The sequence below is a fragment of the Balaenoptera ricei genome, chromosome 9, assembly GCF_028023285.1.
Source record: "Balaenoptera ricei isolate mBalRic1 chromosome 9, mBalRic1.hap2, whole genome shotgun sequence".
Lineage (NCBI taxonomy): Eukaryota > Metazoa > Chordata > Mammalia > Artiodactyla > Balaenopteridae > Balaenoptera > Balaenoptera ricei.
The window spans coordinates 93,619,346-93,636,770 of record NC_082647.1 but is presented as its reverse complement, the minus strand read 5'-3'; the positions used below and the strand labels follow the sequence as shown (position 1 = coordinate 93,636,770).

Below are 17,425 nucleotides of genomic sequence, written 5' to 3'. Positions count from 1 at the left end.
TAACCATCTTACAGCTACAATAATCCCTCATTTTACTTACTTTATTGCATTATCAAGAATATTTCTCACATACACCGTGGACCTTCTTTTTCCTTTTTTCTAGGAGTGAGAACACGTCAAAGGTGTGGAAGGTGAAGGTTTTGTGGGTGACATTTTTCACATTGAGGTCATAATACAATATAGTTCAGAGTTCAGAAAAAAGACAGGTACTTTCCAGGTAATCAGAACACCTAGATTCTTTAACAATTGCTTTAAAAAAGTTTTATTCTGAAAATATTACATATTTTATATAGTTGCAAGTCAACTACATATTATACACAACAACACTACAACTATATCCAACAATGCTACAGACAGCTCATGTACTCTTTACCCAGTCTCCCTCAGTGTTTACATCTTCTATAAATAACTATAGTACAATACGCAAATCAGCAAACTGGCACTGGTACAGTGAGCGTATAGTGCTGTCATTTTATCACATGTGTAGATTCACATACCACAATGTACCACCATAATCAAGATACAGAACTGCTCCGTCACCCCGAAGATCTCCCTTGTGCTATCCCTTGATAGGGGTCACGTTCACTCTTTTCCTTTCAACCATCCCTGACCCCTAGCAACCACTACTTTGGGAACACCTAGGTTTTTTTAAAATCAATTTTTAACTACACAAGTAGCACAAAAACACATCTGAGACCCGGATGTTAACCCCACTTCTACTATGAACATGCCGTGTGTGTCCCTTAACCTCTTTGCACTTGAATTTCCTCTTCAAGAGAAGAGAGGTCAGAGAAGCACCTTGGTCTCCCTCCTGGGGATCAGCAGCATCAATGAACAGTGCCTGGCAAGTGGGGAGAGTGCTGGAACACAGGCCAGCCGAATGACCTAAGGGCATCACCTAACCTAATCGGCTGGGCTTCTGCTTCTTGCTCCGCTCTCAGGAACCCACACATACCTCTTCCGAGATCAGGCTGTGCCACTCTCTCCTGACCACGCTGTTGTTATAGTGTAAGTGTGGCTTGGAGTACTTAACATATTCCAGGTTGGAGTTCAGTTTTTCCCAGTAGCCCTTAAAGCTATGCATCTGTAGGAGACAAAATCATTGGTGAGCTTGAGAAGCAGGTCCTGTGGCCCAAACTACTCAGCAAGGGCCACGCAGGCCTTGTTGCAAAGCTGGGCTCGCTTCACTTCCTTAGCTCTCATGAGGCAGCATTTCTGAGTGGACATTTCCCACAAAGGATGGCTTTCTTGCCCCGATAGGAATTCTAAAATAGACTCGAAGAGGCTTGCCTTCCTCCCTTCCTTTTCGAGTCCCTTTTACACACAGAGAGAGCTGCTCACCTCCCTAAGCCGGTAGGACTCCCCTGGGTGAGGGCTAAGTGGGGAAGCCTACATTGAACACATCAAATCATTTCCTCCCCAGAGACCCATTTTTCTGACTCAGATTGTGTCAGCAATGCCATGTTTGGTGAGAGAATGTGCACAAGATTTGGAACACGTGGAAGAATAGGTTTACTTTCCCAATAAGTTCATTTACTTCCAAAGGATCTTTTTCAAAACTCAGGAATCAGAAAGGTGAAATGAACTCCTTTCACAGTCAGTTGTCGAATACTCCAAGACAGAATTAGTTGGCGACCATCCCATCTAGGTTTTTGATGTACTGATATCATTGTACTACCCTGAAGCAAAAAATACCCATTACATTCATTTTTAAATAAAATGCAAGAGTAATACATTTTTTAATCTTGAAGGATATCCTGACAAAAAATTGTTTTTGCAAATTAATGAAGATAGATTTATGATACACACTTTCTTGCCAAAATATATGCAGTTAAAAAGATGTGACTGGGGTCGAGGGTGCAATGTGTGGCCATAAAACAAAGTGAGCTAATGTCTACTGTGCAAACAGACTTGGCTGTATTACAAGGGAAAAAAGAGAACTTAAAAAAGATGCCTCAATCAAGAAAAATGCCGTTTTGTTAAGTAATAGCACATCACCCAAATTCTTATTGAAAGGATAGTCACAATGGGCTCAAAATGGATGTTGAAGTATCAGTAAAGTGAGTTACATAATAAAACTAACTTGCTGTTTCAGAAATTAGTTGGCTGGGGAGGGAGTCCGGGAAAAAGTCTGGAACTGCCTAAGAGGCAAGAGACCATTGTTTTGCGGTGCGTGAGGAGAGGGGATTCAGAGCACCGCCTAACCGAGCTCCAGAGTTGGGCACGAGCCATGGCTATCAGTGCGGACACCAGAGATGGTCATGAAACACTAAGGCTGCTGCTGCAGCCACCAAGAAGTCTGTGTGCAGGCGCACATCACTATCCACACCTCCCCTCCCAGGAGCCTGTGCAGCCCGCCACTGCCAGGGTCCCGTGATCCAGGGACAGCTTCCCCGGGAGAACGCACGGTGCGCCTCAGGCTGGTGCAACGTCACGCTGGCCTCTGCCGCCGCAGGCTCACCCTGCATCCTGCCTCTCCCTCCCCCCGGCCTGAGTGAGCCAGAGACCCCAAAGCAGCTGCTCCTTTAACCCCATCCTGTCTAAGCGAAGAACAGACGCCCTCAGGCGACCTACACACAGAGGCGGGTCCAAATCCAAAGCTGAACTCCGGGAGCTGTGCGAACAAAGAAGAGAAAGGGAAATGTCTCCCAGCAGCCTCAGGAGCAGCGGATTAAATCTCCACAATCAACTTGATGTACTCTGCATCTGTGGAGTACCTGAATAGACAACGAATCACCCCAAAATTGAGGCGGTGGACCTAGGGAGCAACTGTAGACTTGGGGTTTGTTTTCTACATCTAATTTGTTTCTAGTTTTATGTTTACCTTAAACCAGTTTAGTATTTAGAGTTTATTATCATTGGTAGATTTGTTTATTGATTTGATTGCTCTCTTCCTTCTTTTTTTTTTTATATATAGATATATATATGTTTTTCCTTTTTCTCTTTTTGTGAGTGTGTATGTGTATGCTTCTTTGTGTGATTTTCTCTGTATAGCTTTGCTTTTACCATTTGTCCTAGGGTTCTGTCTGTCTGTTTGTTTTTTTTTTCTTCTTCTTTAGTATAATTTTTAGCATCTGTTATCATTAGTGGAGTTGTTTTTTGGTTTGGTTGCTCTCTTCTTTCTTTCTTTTTCTTTTTTTTAATTACTTTTTAACTTTTTTATTTTTAATATTTTTTAAAATTTTTTATTTTAATAACTTTATTTTATTATTATTTTTCTTCTTTTTTTCTCCCTTTTCTTCTGAGCCATGTGGCTGACAGGGTCTTGGTGCTCCAGCCAGGTGTCAAGCCTGTGTCTCTGAGGTGGGAGAGCCAAGTTCAGGACATTGGCCCACCAAAGACCTCCTGACTCCACGTAACATCAAACAGCAAAAGCTCTCCCAGAGATCTCCATCTCAACGCTAAGACCCAGCTCCACTCAACGACCAGCAAGCTACAGTGCTGGACACCCTATGCCAACCAACTAGAAAGACAGGAACACAACCCCACCCATTAGCAGAGAGGCTGCCTGAAATCATAAGGTCACAGACACCCCAAAACACACCACCGGACACGGTCCTGCACACCAGAAAGACAAGATCCAGCCTCATCCACCAGAACACAGGCACCAGTCCCCTCCACCAGGAAGCCTACACAACCCACTGAACCAACCTTACCCACTGAGGGCAGACACCAAAAACAATGGGAACAATGAACCTGCAGCCTGCGAAAAGGAGACCCCAAACACAGTAAGTTAAGCAAAATGAGAAGACAGAGAAACACACAACAGATGAAGGAGCAAGGCAAAAACCCACGAGACCAAACAAATGAAGAGGAAATAGGCAGTTTACCTGAAAAAGAAGTCAGAATAATGATAGTAAAGATGATCCAAAATCTTGGAAATAGAATGGAGAAAATACAAGAAACATTTAACAAAGACCTGGAAGAACTAAACAGCAAACAAGCAATGATGAACAACACAATAAATGAAATTAAAAATTCTCTAGAAGGAATCAATAGCAGAACAACGGAGGCAGAAGAATGGATAAGTGCCCAGGAAGATAAAATAGTGGAAATAACTACCGTGGAGCAGAATAAAGAAAAAAGAATGAAAAGAATTGAGGACAGTCTCACAGACCTCTGGGACAACATTAAATGCACCAACATGCGAATTATAGGGGTCCCAGAAGAAGAGAAAAAGAAAGGGACTGAGAAAATATTTGAAGAGATTATAGTTGAAAACTTCCCTAATATGGGAAAGGTAATAGTTAATTAAGTCCAGGAAGCACAGAGAGTCCCACATAGGATAAATCCAAGGAGAAACACACCAAGACACATATTAATCAAACTATCAAAAATTAAATACAAAGAAAAAATATTAAAAGCAGCAAGGGAAAAACAACAAGTAACATACAAGGGAATCCACATAAGGTTAACAGCTGATCTTTCAGCAGAAACTCTGCAAGCCAGAAGGGAGTGGCAGGAAATATTGAAAGTGATGAAAGGGAAAAACCTACAACCAAGATTACTCTACCTAGCAAGGATCTCATTCAGATTCGACAGAGAAATTAAAACCTTTACAGACAGGCAAAAGCTAAGAGAATTCAGCACAACCAAACCAGCGTTACAACAATGCTAAAGGAACTTCTCTAGGCAGGAAACACAAGAGAAGGAAAAGACCTACAATAACAAACCCAAAGCAATTAAGAAAATGGTAATAGGCGGTCACGGGCGCGCAGGGGCCCGGTCGCGGGCCGCCAGGCCATGCCGCGCGGAGTTTGCGGCCGGCTCGCCTCAGCGCTGCGGGGGACACGCGCACGGCCGCCCGCGGTCGCCCAGAGGTGTGTGCACGCGTCGGTGTCGCGGCCGTCCCCAGAGCAGAGCGAGCGGACGCGGGAACCGCCCCGCGCCTTCGACCCAGCGCTGCTGGAGTTCCTGGTGTGCCCGCTCTCCAAGAAGCCGCTCCGATACGAAGCATCGACAAATGAACTGATTAACGAAGAGTTAGGAATAGCCTATCCAATTATTGATGGGATTCCTAATATGATACCACAGGCAGCTAGGATGACACATCAAAATAAGAAGCAAGAAGAAACGGAGCAGCGTTAGATCACACGTAAGAACGACAACACACACAACTGAATTTTCTGAATACCATCCGCCTTTTAAAAAGTCAGAGTGGCGGGTAATCAGTGGAGGGGAAGAATGTTTCTGTCTCTTCCTACGTTGACTGTCCTTATTCCGCTGGTCTCGTTAGCAGGGCTGTTATACTCGGCCTCCGTGGAAGAAAACTTCCCGCAGGGCTGCACTAGCACAACCAGCCTGTGCTTTTACAGTCTGCTCTTGCCGGTCACCATACCCGTGTATGTGTTCTTCCACCTTTGGACTTGGATGGGTATTAAACTCTTCAGGCATAATTAATACAGCCAGAGCCAAGACGGTATATCCTAAGGATAGGCTTGAGTGTCTGTCTGCCTCTGAAAGCTCAACTACATGGAAATACTGGACACCCACTTAACGTGCAAGAAAGATGCTTTGCCTAGCTTCTGTCAGAGGTTTAGGATTAGGGGAGGCTTAAGCTGCAGAGGCTTCTTTATTGTACTTTGGTTGTGCCCTTGTTTTTTGAAGGTTCTTATTTATACCTGGGGTATCAGGAGAAACATTTCAACAGAGTGTCTTGTTGGAAATTAATAGCCCCAGCCATCATCTGATGACTTTTATGTCTTATCACATTCATAATTAAAAGTTACTAATTTGAAATCTTATATGTTTATTTTACATTCAGAGTCTGGTAAAGTCACATGTTAAGGATGACTGAAATAATTCCAGAGGAGCTCTGTTGGGGTAGTTGTAGAGAAATGGATTTGAACTAATGTGGTATAAAACTGTAATAAAATGGAAACTTCATGTATTTGCCAAAATTCTGAGTTTGTAAAATTACCTTCATTTCTTTGGCATCACATGCTTACATTAATGATAAAATAAGATATTGACATTTTCCATAAAACAATTTGTAGTTTTGTGGGGTTTTTATCCCCCTTTGGTCACTAGAGTGTGATTCTAAGGAAGAGAAAATGTAAAATATTCTAAATTTTAAATTTAGAATATTTAGAGAGACACATAATAGCCAAAATAGAATAATTTCCCAGGAAAGTATGTGCCTCTGGAGGTAGAAGTGGGGTTGAAAGGTTTGCAAATAGCTAATTGTGTCCTATTGAGTTGAGGGCTATGTTTTGAGGCACATTTCAGTTTATTTTCCTGCCACAGGAGACCTATTTTAAATAGCACTACTAAGGGCATGAGCATTTTACACATTAATAGTTCCTGATTTTCCAGAACTTTCAACAAGATTGATTAGTACAATAACTCTTTCAGAAGTGTAACATAAATATTTCAGTAGTTACCCTAAAGAAACCTAAGAACTGAATATAACCTTAACTGATTCTTAATAGAACCTTAAAGTAGTTTAACAGAACCTTTAGATAGTGATTCTTCCCCTTCAAAAGACAAAACGAGGTTGGATGTGTTTTCTGTTGCATTAATTCAATGTATATACTGTAGTACAAGTCATGTTTTAAAAACTACTCTATGGCAAGGACTTCCCTGGTGGCACAGTGGTTAAGAATCCGCCTGCCAATGAAGGGGACACGGGTTCGAGCCCTGGTCCGGGAAGATCCCACACCCCGCGGGGCAACAAAGCCCGTGCGCCACAACTACTGAGCCTGTGCTCTAGAGCCTGCGAGACACAACTACTGAGCCCACGTGCTGCAACTACTGAAGCCCGTGCGCCTACAGCCCGTGCTCCGCAACAAGAGAAGCCACCGCAATGAGAAGCCTGCGCACCGCAACGAAGAGGAGCTCCCACTTGCTGCAACTAGAGAAGGCCCGTGCGCCGCAACGAAGACCCAACGCAGCAAAAAAAAAAAAAACCCAAAAAAAAACCCTCCTCTATGGCAATATACAAATAACACGGAAGACAATAGAGGTACCCATCATTTCCTGAAATGGCATTATTTTTCTTTTTAATGTGCCCTAAATCTCACTATGGTCAGTGTAAATGAAAGAATTTTGCTGATAAAACAAGCACTGTATTCTGAAATCAACTGTGTTAATGATTGCACGATTCTGTGACTATAATAAATCCACTGAGTTGTACAATGTACATGGCTGAATTATATGCTGTGCCACTTGTATATCAATAAAGCTGTTACCAAAAAAAAAAAAAAAAAAAAAAAAAAAAAAAAAGAAAATGGTAATAGGAACATACATATCGATAACTACCTTAAATGTAAATGGATTAAATACTCCCACCAAAAGACATAGACTGGCTGAATGGATACAAAAAAAAGATCCATATATATGCTGTTTACAAAAGACCCACATCAGACCTAGGGACACATACAGACTGAAAGTGAGGGGATGGAAAAAGATATTCCATGCAAATGGAAGTCAGAAGAGAGCTGGAGTAACAATTCTCATATCAGACAAAATAGACTTTAAAATAAAGACTATTACAAGAGACAAAGAAGGACATTACATAATGATCAAGGGATCGATCCAAGAGGAAGGTATAACAATTGTAAATATTTATGCACCCAACATAGGAGCACCTCAATACATGAGGCAAATGCTAACAGCCATAAAAGGGGAAATCGACAGTAACACAATCATAGTAGGGGACTTTAACAACCTACTCTCACCAATGGACAGATCATCCAAAATGAAAATAAATAAGGAAACACAAGCTTTAAATGATACATTAAACAAGATGGACTTAACTGATATTTATAGGATATTCCATCCAAAAACAACAGAATACACTTTCTTCTCAAGTGCTCATGGAACATTCTCCAGGATAGATCATATCTTGGGTCACAAATCAAGCCTTGGTAAATTTAAGAAAACTGAAATTGTATCAAGTACCTTTTCCGACCACAACGCTATGAGACTAGATATCAATTATGGAAAAAAAATGTAAAAAACACAAACAAATGGAGGCTAAACAATACACTACTAAATAACCAAAGATCACTAAAGAAATCAAAGAAGAAATCAAAAAATACCTAGAAACCAATGACAATGAAAACACGAAGACCCAAAACCTATGGGATGTAGCCAAAGCAGTTTTAAGAGGGAAGTTTATAGCAATACAATCCTACCTCAAGAAACAAGAAACATTTCAAATAAACAAGCTAACCTTACACCTAAAGCAATTAGAGAAAGAAGAACAAAAAACCCCCAAAGTTAGCAGAAGGAAAGAAATCATAAAGATCAGATCAGAAATAAATGAAAAACAAATCAAGGAAACAATAGCAAAGATCAATAAAACTAAAAGCTGATTCTTTGAGACGATAAACAAAATTGATAAACCATTAGCCAGACTCGTCAAGAAAAAAAGGGAGAAGACTCAAATCAACAGAAATAGAAATGAAAAGGGAGAAGTAACAACTGACACTGCAGAAATACAAAGGATCATGAGAGATTACTACAAGCAACTATAGGCTAATAAAATGGACAACTTGGAAGAAATGGACAAATTCTTAGAAAAGCACAACCTTCCGTGACTGAACCAGGAAGAAATAGAAAATATAAACAGACCAATCACAAGCACTGAAATTGAGACTGTGATTAAAAATCTTCCAACAAACAAAAGCCCAGGACCAGATGGCTTCACAGGTGAATTCTATCAAATATTTTGAGAAGAGCTATCACTTATCCTTCTCAAACTTTTCCAAAATATTGCAGAGGGAGGAACACTCCCAAACTCATTCTACGAGGCCACCATCACCCTGATACCAAAACCAGACAAAGATGTCACAAAGAAAGAAAACTATAGCCCAATATCACTGATGAACATAGATGCAAAAATCCTCAACAAAATACTAGCAAACAGAATCCAACAGCACATTAAAAGGATCATACACCATAATCAAGTGGGTCTTATCCCAGGAATGCAAGCATTCTTCAGTATACACAAATCAATCAGTGTGATACACCATATTAACAAATTGAAGGAGATAAACCATATGATCATCTCAACAGATGCAGAAAAAGCTTTTGACAAAATTCAACACCAATTTATGATAAAAAGAAAGTAGGTATAGCGGAAACTTACCTCAACATAATAAAGGCCGTATATGACAAACCCAAAGCCAACATCATTCTCAATGGTGAAAAACTGAAACCATTTCCTCTAAGATCAGGAACAAGACAAGGTTGTCCACTCTCATCAGTATTATTCAACACAGTTTTGGAAGTCTTAGCCACGGCAATCAGAGAAGAAAAAGAAATAAAAGGAATCCAAACTGGAAAAGAAGAAGTAAACCTGTCACTGTTTGCAGATGACATGATACTATACATAGAGAATCCTAAAGATGCTACCAGAAAACTACTAGAGCTAATCTATGAATGTGGTAAAGTAGCAGGTTACAAAATTAATGCACAGAAATCTCTTGCATTCCTATACACTAATGATGAAAAATCTGAAAGAGAAATTAAGGAAACACTCCCATTTACCACTGCAACAAAAAGAATAAAATATCTAGGATAAACCTACCTAAGGAGACAAAAGACCTGAATGCAGAAAACTATAAGACACTGATGAAAGAAATTAAGGCTGATAACAAACAGATGGAGAGATATACCATGTTCTTGAATTGGAAGAATCAACATTGTGAAAATGACTATACTACCCAAAGCAATCTACAGATTCAGTGCAATTCCTATCAAACTACCAATGGCATTTTTCACAGAACTAGAACAAAAAATTTCACAATTTCTATGGAAACACAAAAGACCCCGAATAGCCAAAGCAATCTTGAGAAAGAAAAACGGAGCTGGAGGAATCAGAGTACCTGACTTCAGACTATACTACAAAGCTACAGTAATCAAGACAGTATGGTACTGGCACAAAAACAGAAATATAGATCCATGGAACAGGATAGAAAGCCCAGAGATAAACCCACGCACATATGGTCACCTTATCTTTGATAAAGGAGGCAAGAATATACAATGGAGAAAAGACAGCCTCTACAGTAAGTGGTGCTGGGAAAAATGGACAGCTACATGTAAAAGAATGAAATTAGAACACTCCCTAACACCATACACAAAAATAAACTTAAACTGGATTAAAGACCTAAATGTAAGGCCAGACACTATAAAACTCTTAGAGGAAAACATAGGTGGAACACTCTATGACATAAATCACAGCAAGATCCTTTTTGACCCACCTCCTGGAGAAATGGAAATAAAAACAAAAATAAACAAATGGGACCTAATGAAACTTAAAAGCTTTTGTACAGCAAAGGAAACCATAAACAAGACGAAAAGACAACCCTCAGAATGGGAGAAAATATTTGCAAATGAAGCAACTCACAAAGGATTAATCTCCAAAATTACAAGCAGCTCATGCAGCTGAATATCAATAAAACAAACAACCCAATCCAAAAATGGGCAGAAGACCTAAATAGACACTTCTCCAAAGAAGATATACAGGGGCTTCCCTGGTGGCGCAGTGATTGAGAATCTGCCTGCCAATGCAGGGGACACAGGTTCGAGCCCTGGTCTGGGAAGATCCCACATGCCGCAGAGCAGCTAGGCCCGTGAGCCACAATTACTGAGCCTGCGTGTCTGGAGCCTGTGCTCCAAAACAAGAGAGGCCACAATAATGAGAGGCCCACACACCGCGATGAAGAGTGGCCCCCACTTGCCGCAACTAGAGAAAGCCCTCACACAGAAACAAAGACCCAACACAGCCATAAATTAAAAAAAAAAAAAAAAAAAAAGATATACAGATTGCCAACAAACAGATGAAAGAATGCTCAACATCATTAATCATTAGAGAAATGCAAATCAAAACTACAATGAGGTATCACCTGACACCAGTCAGAATGGCCATCATCAAAATATCTACAAACAATAAATGCTGGAGAGGGTGTGCAGAAAAGGGAACCCTCTTGCACTGTTGGTGGGAATGTAAATTGATACAGCAACTACGGAGAACAGTATGGAGGTTCCTTAAAAAACTAAAAATAGAACTACCATACGACCCAGAAATCCCACTACTGGGCATATACCCTGAGGAAACCATAATTCAAAAAGAGTCATGTACCAAAATGTTCATTGCAGCTCTATTTACAGTAGCCAGGATGTGGAAGCAACCTAAGTGTCCATCGACAGATGAATGGATAAAGAAGATGTGGCACATATATACAATGGAATATTACTCAGCCATAAAAAGAAATGAAACTGAGTTATTTGTAGTGAGGTGGATGGACCTAGAGTCTGTCATACAGAGTGAAGTCAGTCAGAAAGAGAAAAACAAATACCCTATGCTAACATATATATATGGAATCTAAAAAAAAAAAAAAAAAAAAAAAAAAAGAGTCCTGAAGAACCTAGGGGCAGGACAGGAATGAAGATGCAGATGTAGAGAATGGACTTGAGGACACGGGGAGGGGGAAGGATAAGCTGGGACGAAGTGAGAGAGTGGCATGGACATATACACACTACCAAATGTAGAATAGATAGCTAGTGGGAAGCAGCCGCATAGCACAGGGAGATCAGCTTGGTACTTTGTGACCACCTAGAGGGGTGGGATAGGGAGGGTGGGAGGGAGATGCAAGAGAGAGGAGATATGGTGATATATGTATATGTATAGCTGATTCACTTTGTTATATAGCAGAAACTAACACACCATTGTAAAGCAATTATACTCCAATAAAGATGTTAGAAAAAAAAAAAAGAAATTAGTTGGCTGAAAGGCCCGTTCAGCCAACATCCATTCTCACAGAGACAGGAAAAGCTATTTCCAAGAAATTGTCGTTTTTAGAGGAAATCAGAACCGTGGTGTCAGGTCCCACTCTCCACTTGACCTATCTCATTCATCTTTTCTTTCCCTTTCTATATATTTATAATGAATATACCTTTATCCACCCTTTGGTCTTCCTTATATTGAAAAAACAATAATGAAAGCAAATCCTGCCGACATTTGGCAGAATTCAGTCCCTGACAGGAAATCACTACAGCTTTCTTGCTATTCTACATCTGAGTTCACGCAACTAGTGTCAAAAGCCAGCAAACTAATTGGTGTTGTGGTGACATCTAGTGGTCATTTCCACTATTAGCTCTGCCTGCTTGGCCACTGGAGTCCCAGTGCGTCGTCCACCCAATCTTGTCCAGCACAGAGCAAGGGGAGGAACGCTGGTGTCCTTCTACCTGTGCAAGGCCCTCTTCCCCTCAGGCCAAAGTCATCCTCCTGTCAGAAGACCCCACTCTCATACTCACACTGTGGCTCCCAAGAAAAGTTCTCTCCCAAACTATCTTCCTCTCACACCGCCATTAAGAAATCCCTTTCTTCAGACCCTTGTCTGAGTTGAGAATAAGCAGACAAAACACGTCCAAGGACATGCTTCAGAGGGGCTTCTGAGCCCATTGATTATATGTAAAATGGAGTACGTGTTTGTATGAGCACTTTTCTGGGGAGAAGGTCTACAGTTTATATCAGACTTTCAAAGGAATCCATGGCCTAAAATAGTTCAAAACTACTGAGTTAGAAGGAAAAATGATCTAAGTTTTAAAACAAAAGCAACTTACATTTAAATAAGGAACACTATTAGCCGAAAGCCCCAGAAATATTGTAATATAAATGTGTAGGTCTTTCAAGGAGGTCACTGGGCTGGATGTTATAATACAGATATTGAGAGAGTACAGAGAAAACAGTGTCATATGTCATTACTTGGTGTCTAGTACATAAGTGATGTAATTTTTTAAGTTATGAAAATTCACAGAGATCATTATAAATTGGGATGTCTGTTTGGAAGTCTGGGAAATAGCTAAGACCCAGAGGATGAAAACGGATATGTAAATGAAGGGTGAAGAAAGGATATTCTAGGTGGGGCTCTGAGGAATTGAGCAAAGACTGAGAGAGCAGAATGTGGATTCTGGGTTTAGATCAGAGACAGAGCTTTAGAGAAAGCAGAGAAAACAGCCCACAGCCCTTCACTCTCTGTGGTGAAGGTTTCTGCCTCTAGGGTGTATTTACCAACCTCAGCAACCACCTGGGTCCCATCCCCTAGAATCCTAACTGGTGTGGGGTGTGACCTGAGCCTCATGAGTGTTCGACGGTCCCCAGGCAAGCCGACCATTCAGCCTGGACTGAGAACACGCTTGAGCATATACAGGTCATCCCAGTCTCCCTCCCACCCTCAGAGGTTCTCATCTACATCTCTGGTTTAAAGGCTGATGAAGAACCAGTTGTCTGAAGACTTGCAATTGTGTTGTGACAGAATAGGAGACAGGGTTAGACAGGAGGTTAGGACCAATCTTCACAGGATCTCAAATGCCAAAGTAACACCAGCATGCTCATTAACCCAGAGAGTAAAAGAGGCTCCAAGGTAAAAGGTTAGCTGTTATAGCATGGTACGGGGGTGGGGCGGGGGGGCATGAGAGCTACACAATCACACCCTAGCAGCCAACCTGGGAGCACAGAAAGCCACTGCTTTCCATCAACCGGCACTTACAGAACTAGTTGAATACTAAGCACCATATTCATCAGGGACAACAGCAAAGTGAAAGCCACAACAGTCTGAAGCACATCGCCAGCTTCTTGAAAAGAGCTTATAAAGCTTTCAAATACACAGAAATGCTTTCTAAGAAAAATACCCGTGAATTTAGCTACTTCTCGGAGACTCTGGTGTTAGAAGCCATCAGATCCTCAAGGAATGACCCAGAAGCACTTCCCTGCACAGGGGGAGTTTTAAATTTTGATTTTAAAGGAAGGAAAATTATTCCAAGTCTCTTCTTGAGAAATAATCTTATTTTGTCTCTTAGGATGACATGAAATAATTACCAAATGTAGCCCATCACAACTATTAATTGAACAAAAAGACCAAAGGGTTACATTAAGGGACTGTTTCCCATTTATGTGGGAAATAATTTTGATTTTTTTTCTTTAAAAAGGAAGATAAAAAGCCCTGTGGTACTTACTGGCTCAGCTGCAAATTACTGCCAGGAAAAAAACATCTGCCTTTCATTTCTTAAAGGCCCTCTGGCTTTGATCCTACATCTGCTGATGAACCAGCATCTTCTTTTACAGAAGAGGAAGCCAACTCAGAGAGAACCTTTACCCTTCATATCAGGGCTCAACTAGCAGAGGTAAAGCATCAATCCAACTTGGCTCTTCAGTGGATACCATCTCAGTATCAGCTTTTACTTGCAGCCCAGAGAAACACAGTGACCTACTACCTTCAGCACAGACAGAATAAAATAGAAATGTCTTTGTGTCCATAAAGATAGTAAGGTACCATACTAAGCCAAGATGCTCTAAGCAGGCCATCCATACAGAGGACCAGCCACCAGAACTCCTGAGGCTTCCTGCCAAGGGAACTGCATGTTGTAAGTCCAAGTTCTCCTATTTATAAGTGGACTTTCTCCTTCTTCCCAACATTTAGTAAAAATCTCTCTCTTCTTTGCACAGCTGGGTAGTACTCTTAGCCATTTTTAATGGGATGTAATTTTTCATGTAACTCCCTAAATATGGCCCTAAACTATTCCATCTCGCAATCAGCATATATCCTGAGAAAGCCAATGCTAAGATAGTTCCCTCCTCTCAACCTTAAGAATTGAACATTATGTCTTCAACTAAACTGTGAATAAAAGCAGCACAGCCTAGTGGCTTTGCCTTCTTGAGAGACAAAAACAAGAATTCTTGATCCTGGGTCTGTTCCTCAATTTCATCATCTGAGAAGTAAACTGAAGGTACCCCCATCTCTACAGATATGACAGGAATGAATTTACCAGCCTGGTGCTCTGTCTCTAATAAGTTGTGTTTCTTTGTAACATCATAAAATTATGTTTATACAATATTAATTGAACGTGCCATAACTCTCTGTCCCCAAAAATATGTTGTATAGGAATAACTCTTGTTTTTTCTCTACAACAGTCTATTCACAGAATATTTCACTTCTGGGCACCAAATGTGTGGGGGGTTTTTCTCCACATCCATCAGTTCTCCAATGCCAGCAGGGTGTCCTATGATTACCTGGAGATAGTGTCAGATCCCACAGGTTGAGGGCTCAGTCCCACAAGACTGCCCCCCATTTCAGATGCTAATCGCAGGTCCACGTTGTTACCTGTGATTCTGACTGACTGCCTATCAATCCGAGGTTCCCAGCACCCCCTTCATGTGTTCTAGAATTTGTTACAGTGGCTCATGGAACGCAGGAATACAGTTTACTTACTATATACCAGTTGATTATAAAAGTATACAACTCAGTAAGAGCCAGATTGAAGAGGTGCGTGGGGCAGGCCGTGTGGGAATGGGTTCTGAGCTTCCGTGCCCTCTCCAGGTGCAGAACCCCCAGCCGTGCACCTCCATATATTCATCCAACCCAGAAGGTCTTCAGTTAGGGTTCTTTATGGAGGCTCCATTACATAGGCATGATGGATTAAATCACTGGACGTTGGTGACTGAACTCCATCTCCAGCCACTCTAGCCTTGGAAGGTAGTGGTGGTAGAGGGCTCAAAGTGCCAACCTGCTAATCACATGGTTAGTTTTCCTGGCAACCAGCTCCATCCTTAGGTGCTTTCCAAAAGTCACCTCATTAACAAACTCAGGTGTGGCTGAAAGGGGCTTGTTAGGAATAATAAAAGATATTCTTTTCACCTTTGTACTCTGGAGCTACTTCAGGAACTGGAACAAACACTAAACATTATAACAAAAGATGCACTTGTAGCTTTTATCACTTAGGAAATTACAAGGATTTTAGGAGCTCTGTGCCGGGAACCACGGAAGAAGACCAAATATGTATTTCTAGTTATATCACAAGATCACGTATGTACAAACTAAACTTTGGAAAGTCAATATTTCCCACATAACCAATTGACATTTCTCATAATGCTACACTGTTGTCAAAGCAACCATTCTCATTTTTAAAAACTGTAAGCTTCTACACTGCGATTGTTGATACTTTGGATCTCTAAGAAACGTTTTCTTTAAGTGATGGTGACTGTCTGTACTGGGAGGGTCAAGGGAAAGAGTGTCTTTTGTGTTTCATTAGACGCTTAATTACAGTCATGCTCTGCCCAATTAAAACAGTATTTTTTAAACACTTTTTAAGTGTTTCAGAGAAGAAGCATAATTAAGTGAACCAGTCTCTGAATGGAGAACAGCACAGGTGTCAACCACTCTTTCCCCAATTGCTCAGGGGCATCTAGACCCCTGATGGACACTGTAGCCATGCCCTCACTTGGAGTGGCCATAACTGGGATGGGGCTTGAAGTCTTTCTCCTTCCCAGTCTCTAGGTCAGATAGTTAATAGTCGCTACACAAATGATTAAATTAAAGGCTTCCTTACTTTATAAAATGAAACTAAAGATGTCTGGCTTAACAGTACTTTAATAAAAATACTCCATTTCTCCATTATTGATATTCAAGTAAGCTGTTGTTTCTACTTTTTTTTTTAATCCTTACATGACTTCCCTTGTAAGAGATAAATTCATTCTTAGGAAGGCCATTCTTGATGACATTCCTTTTTAAGGCGAGGACCTTGTTTTAACATACATTTCATTTCATTTTTTTAAAATTCTTTTGGAAACCATTCTATAAAGGAAGGCTTTTGTCTTTCAGGTGATAAACTGGTATAAACCAATTAAATTCGATGTTCATATGTTAAACATTTGTAAAGTGCTTCACTTCACACTAAACTTATTTGCAGAGAGAGCAGAAGGAAAGTGCTCATCTAGTTTCATTTTGCTCGTCCCTCTCCAGATTCCTTATCAGGGCAGTCATCTTCCAAGCAGGATGGAAGCAAGTGTGGTCAGAGTAGTCTGGGGTCCCTTGGGCCTCGTGGAAAGTCCGGCAGCAAGCATGCCTTCGAAAGGTAACTTGTGTTTCAGGTCAAGGGTGCTCAAAGCCAACTCCTATGGGGAAGCTGCAAGAACAGTCACATAATGGGCTGGGGAGGGAGGAAAAGTAGGTGGGATGTGCCACTGGAACCAGATCCACTGCAATATAATTAGGCTGGGAATTGCGGTAGAACTAGGTCAAAGGCAGCTGCTTATTCTCAGAGGTATTATGCAAGCAGAGATGGGGAAACAAATGAGAGCTATCGGGACCAGGTGTCCTGTGAACTGGAAGGTATGATTAGTGATGGCAGTGGGGGATTGGAGTGGAGCTGGCCACCAAACCCAGTGACATCTTCTCCTGAGCCCAAGGCAAATCCCGGCAGCATTCCTCTGCCTTCCCTGATGGATTGTGTCTGCGTGGAGAGGACAGTAAAGAGATCTACAGCTCAAACTTGTCCTACATAACACTTCTTACTAACACATGAATGTATGTGGAGTCTCGGAAGAGCTTCCAAGCATGTTTGGGAACAGTTAATGGGAAACAACTCTCTTCAGAGCCAAATGCTAAAGGTAACTAGGGGAGAATAGAAAACAGTGAGG

The 17,425-nt window shown here is 41.1% G+C and overlaps 3 protein-coding genes across 7 annotated transcripts in view; 2 read left to right on the top strand and 1 right to left on the bottom strand.

The window, feature by feature from the left end:
• Positions 1-17,425, bottom strand: part of GSAP (gamma-secretase activating protein) — a 94,178-nt gene that overhangs the window by 20,857 nt on the left and 55,896 nt on the right. For all 5 annotated transcript variants that reach the window (XM_059934103.1, XM_059934100.1, XM_059934101.1 and 2 more), the window contains 2 exons: positions 956-1,084; positions 41-99 (listed from right to left, as the gene is read on the bottom strand). In XM_059934103.1, the coding sequence (XP_059790086.1) occupies positions 41-99; positions 956-1,084 (188 nt within the window). The remainder of the gene's footprint in view (positions 1-40; positions 100-955; positions 1,085-17,425) is intronic.
• LOC132372068 (protein preY, mitochondrial-like) lies at positions 4,712-5,088 on the top strand. The gene has a single exon (XM_059934097.1). It carries the CDS (start codon positions 4,744-4,746, stop codon positions 5,086-5,088), a length of 345 nt encoding a protein of 114 aa, XP_059790080.1. The 5' UTR covers positions 4,712-4,743.
• LOC132372069 (phosphatidylinositol N-acetylglucosaminyltransferase subunit Y) lies at positions 5,172-7,139 on the top strand. Its single transcript, XM_059934099.1, has one exon. It carries the CDS (start codon positions 5,185-5,187, stop codon positions 5,398-5,400), a length of 216 nt encoding a protein of 71 aa, XP_059790082.1. The 5' UTR covers positions 5,172-5,184; the 3' UTR covers positions 5,401-7,139.

What these genes read in the sequence shown, in the direction of transcription:
- LOC132372068 (XM_059934097.1), top strand. Translation starts at nt 4,744, where the DNA reads ATGCCGCGCGGAGTTTGCGGCCGGCTCGCCTCAGCGCTGCGGGGGACA.
- LOC132372069 (XM_059934099.1), top strand. Translation starts at nt 5,185, where the DNA reads ATGTTTCTGTCTCTTCCTACGTTGACTGTCCTTATTCCGCTGGTCTCG.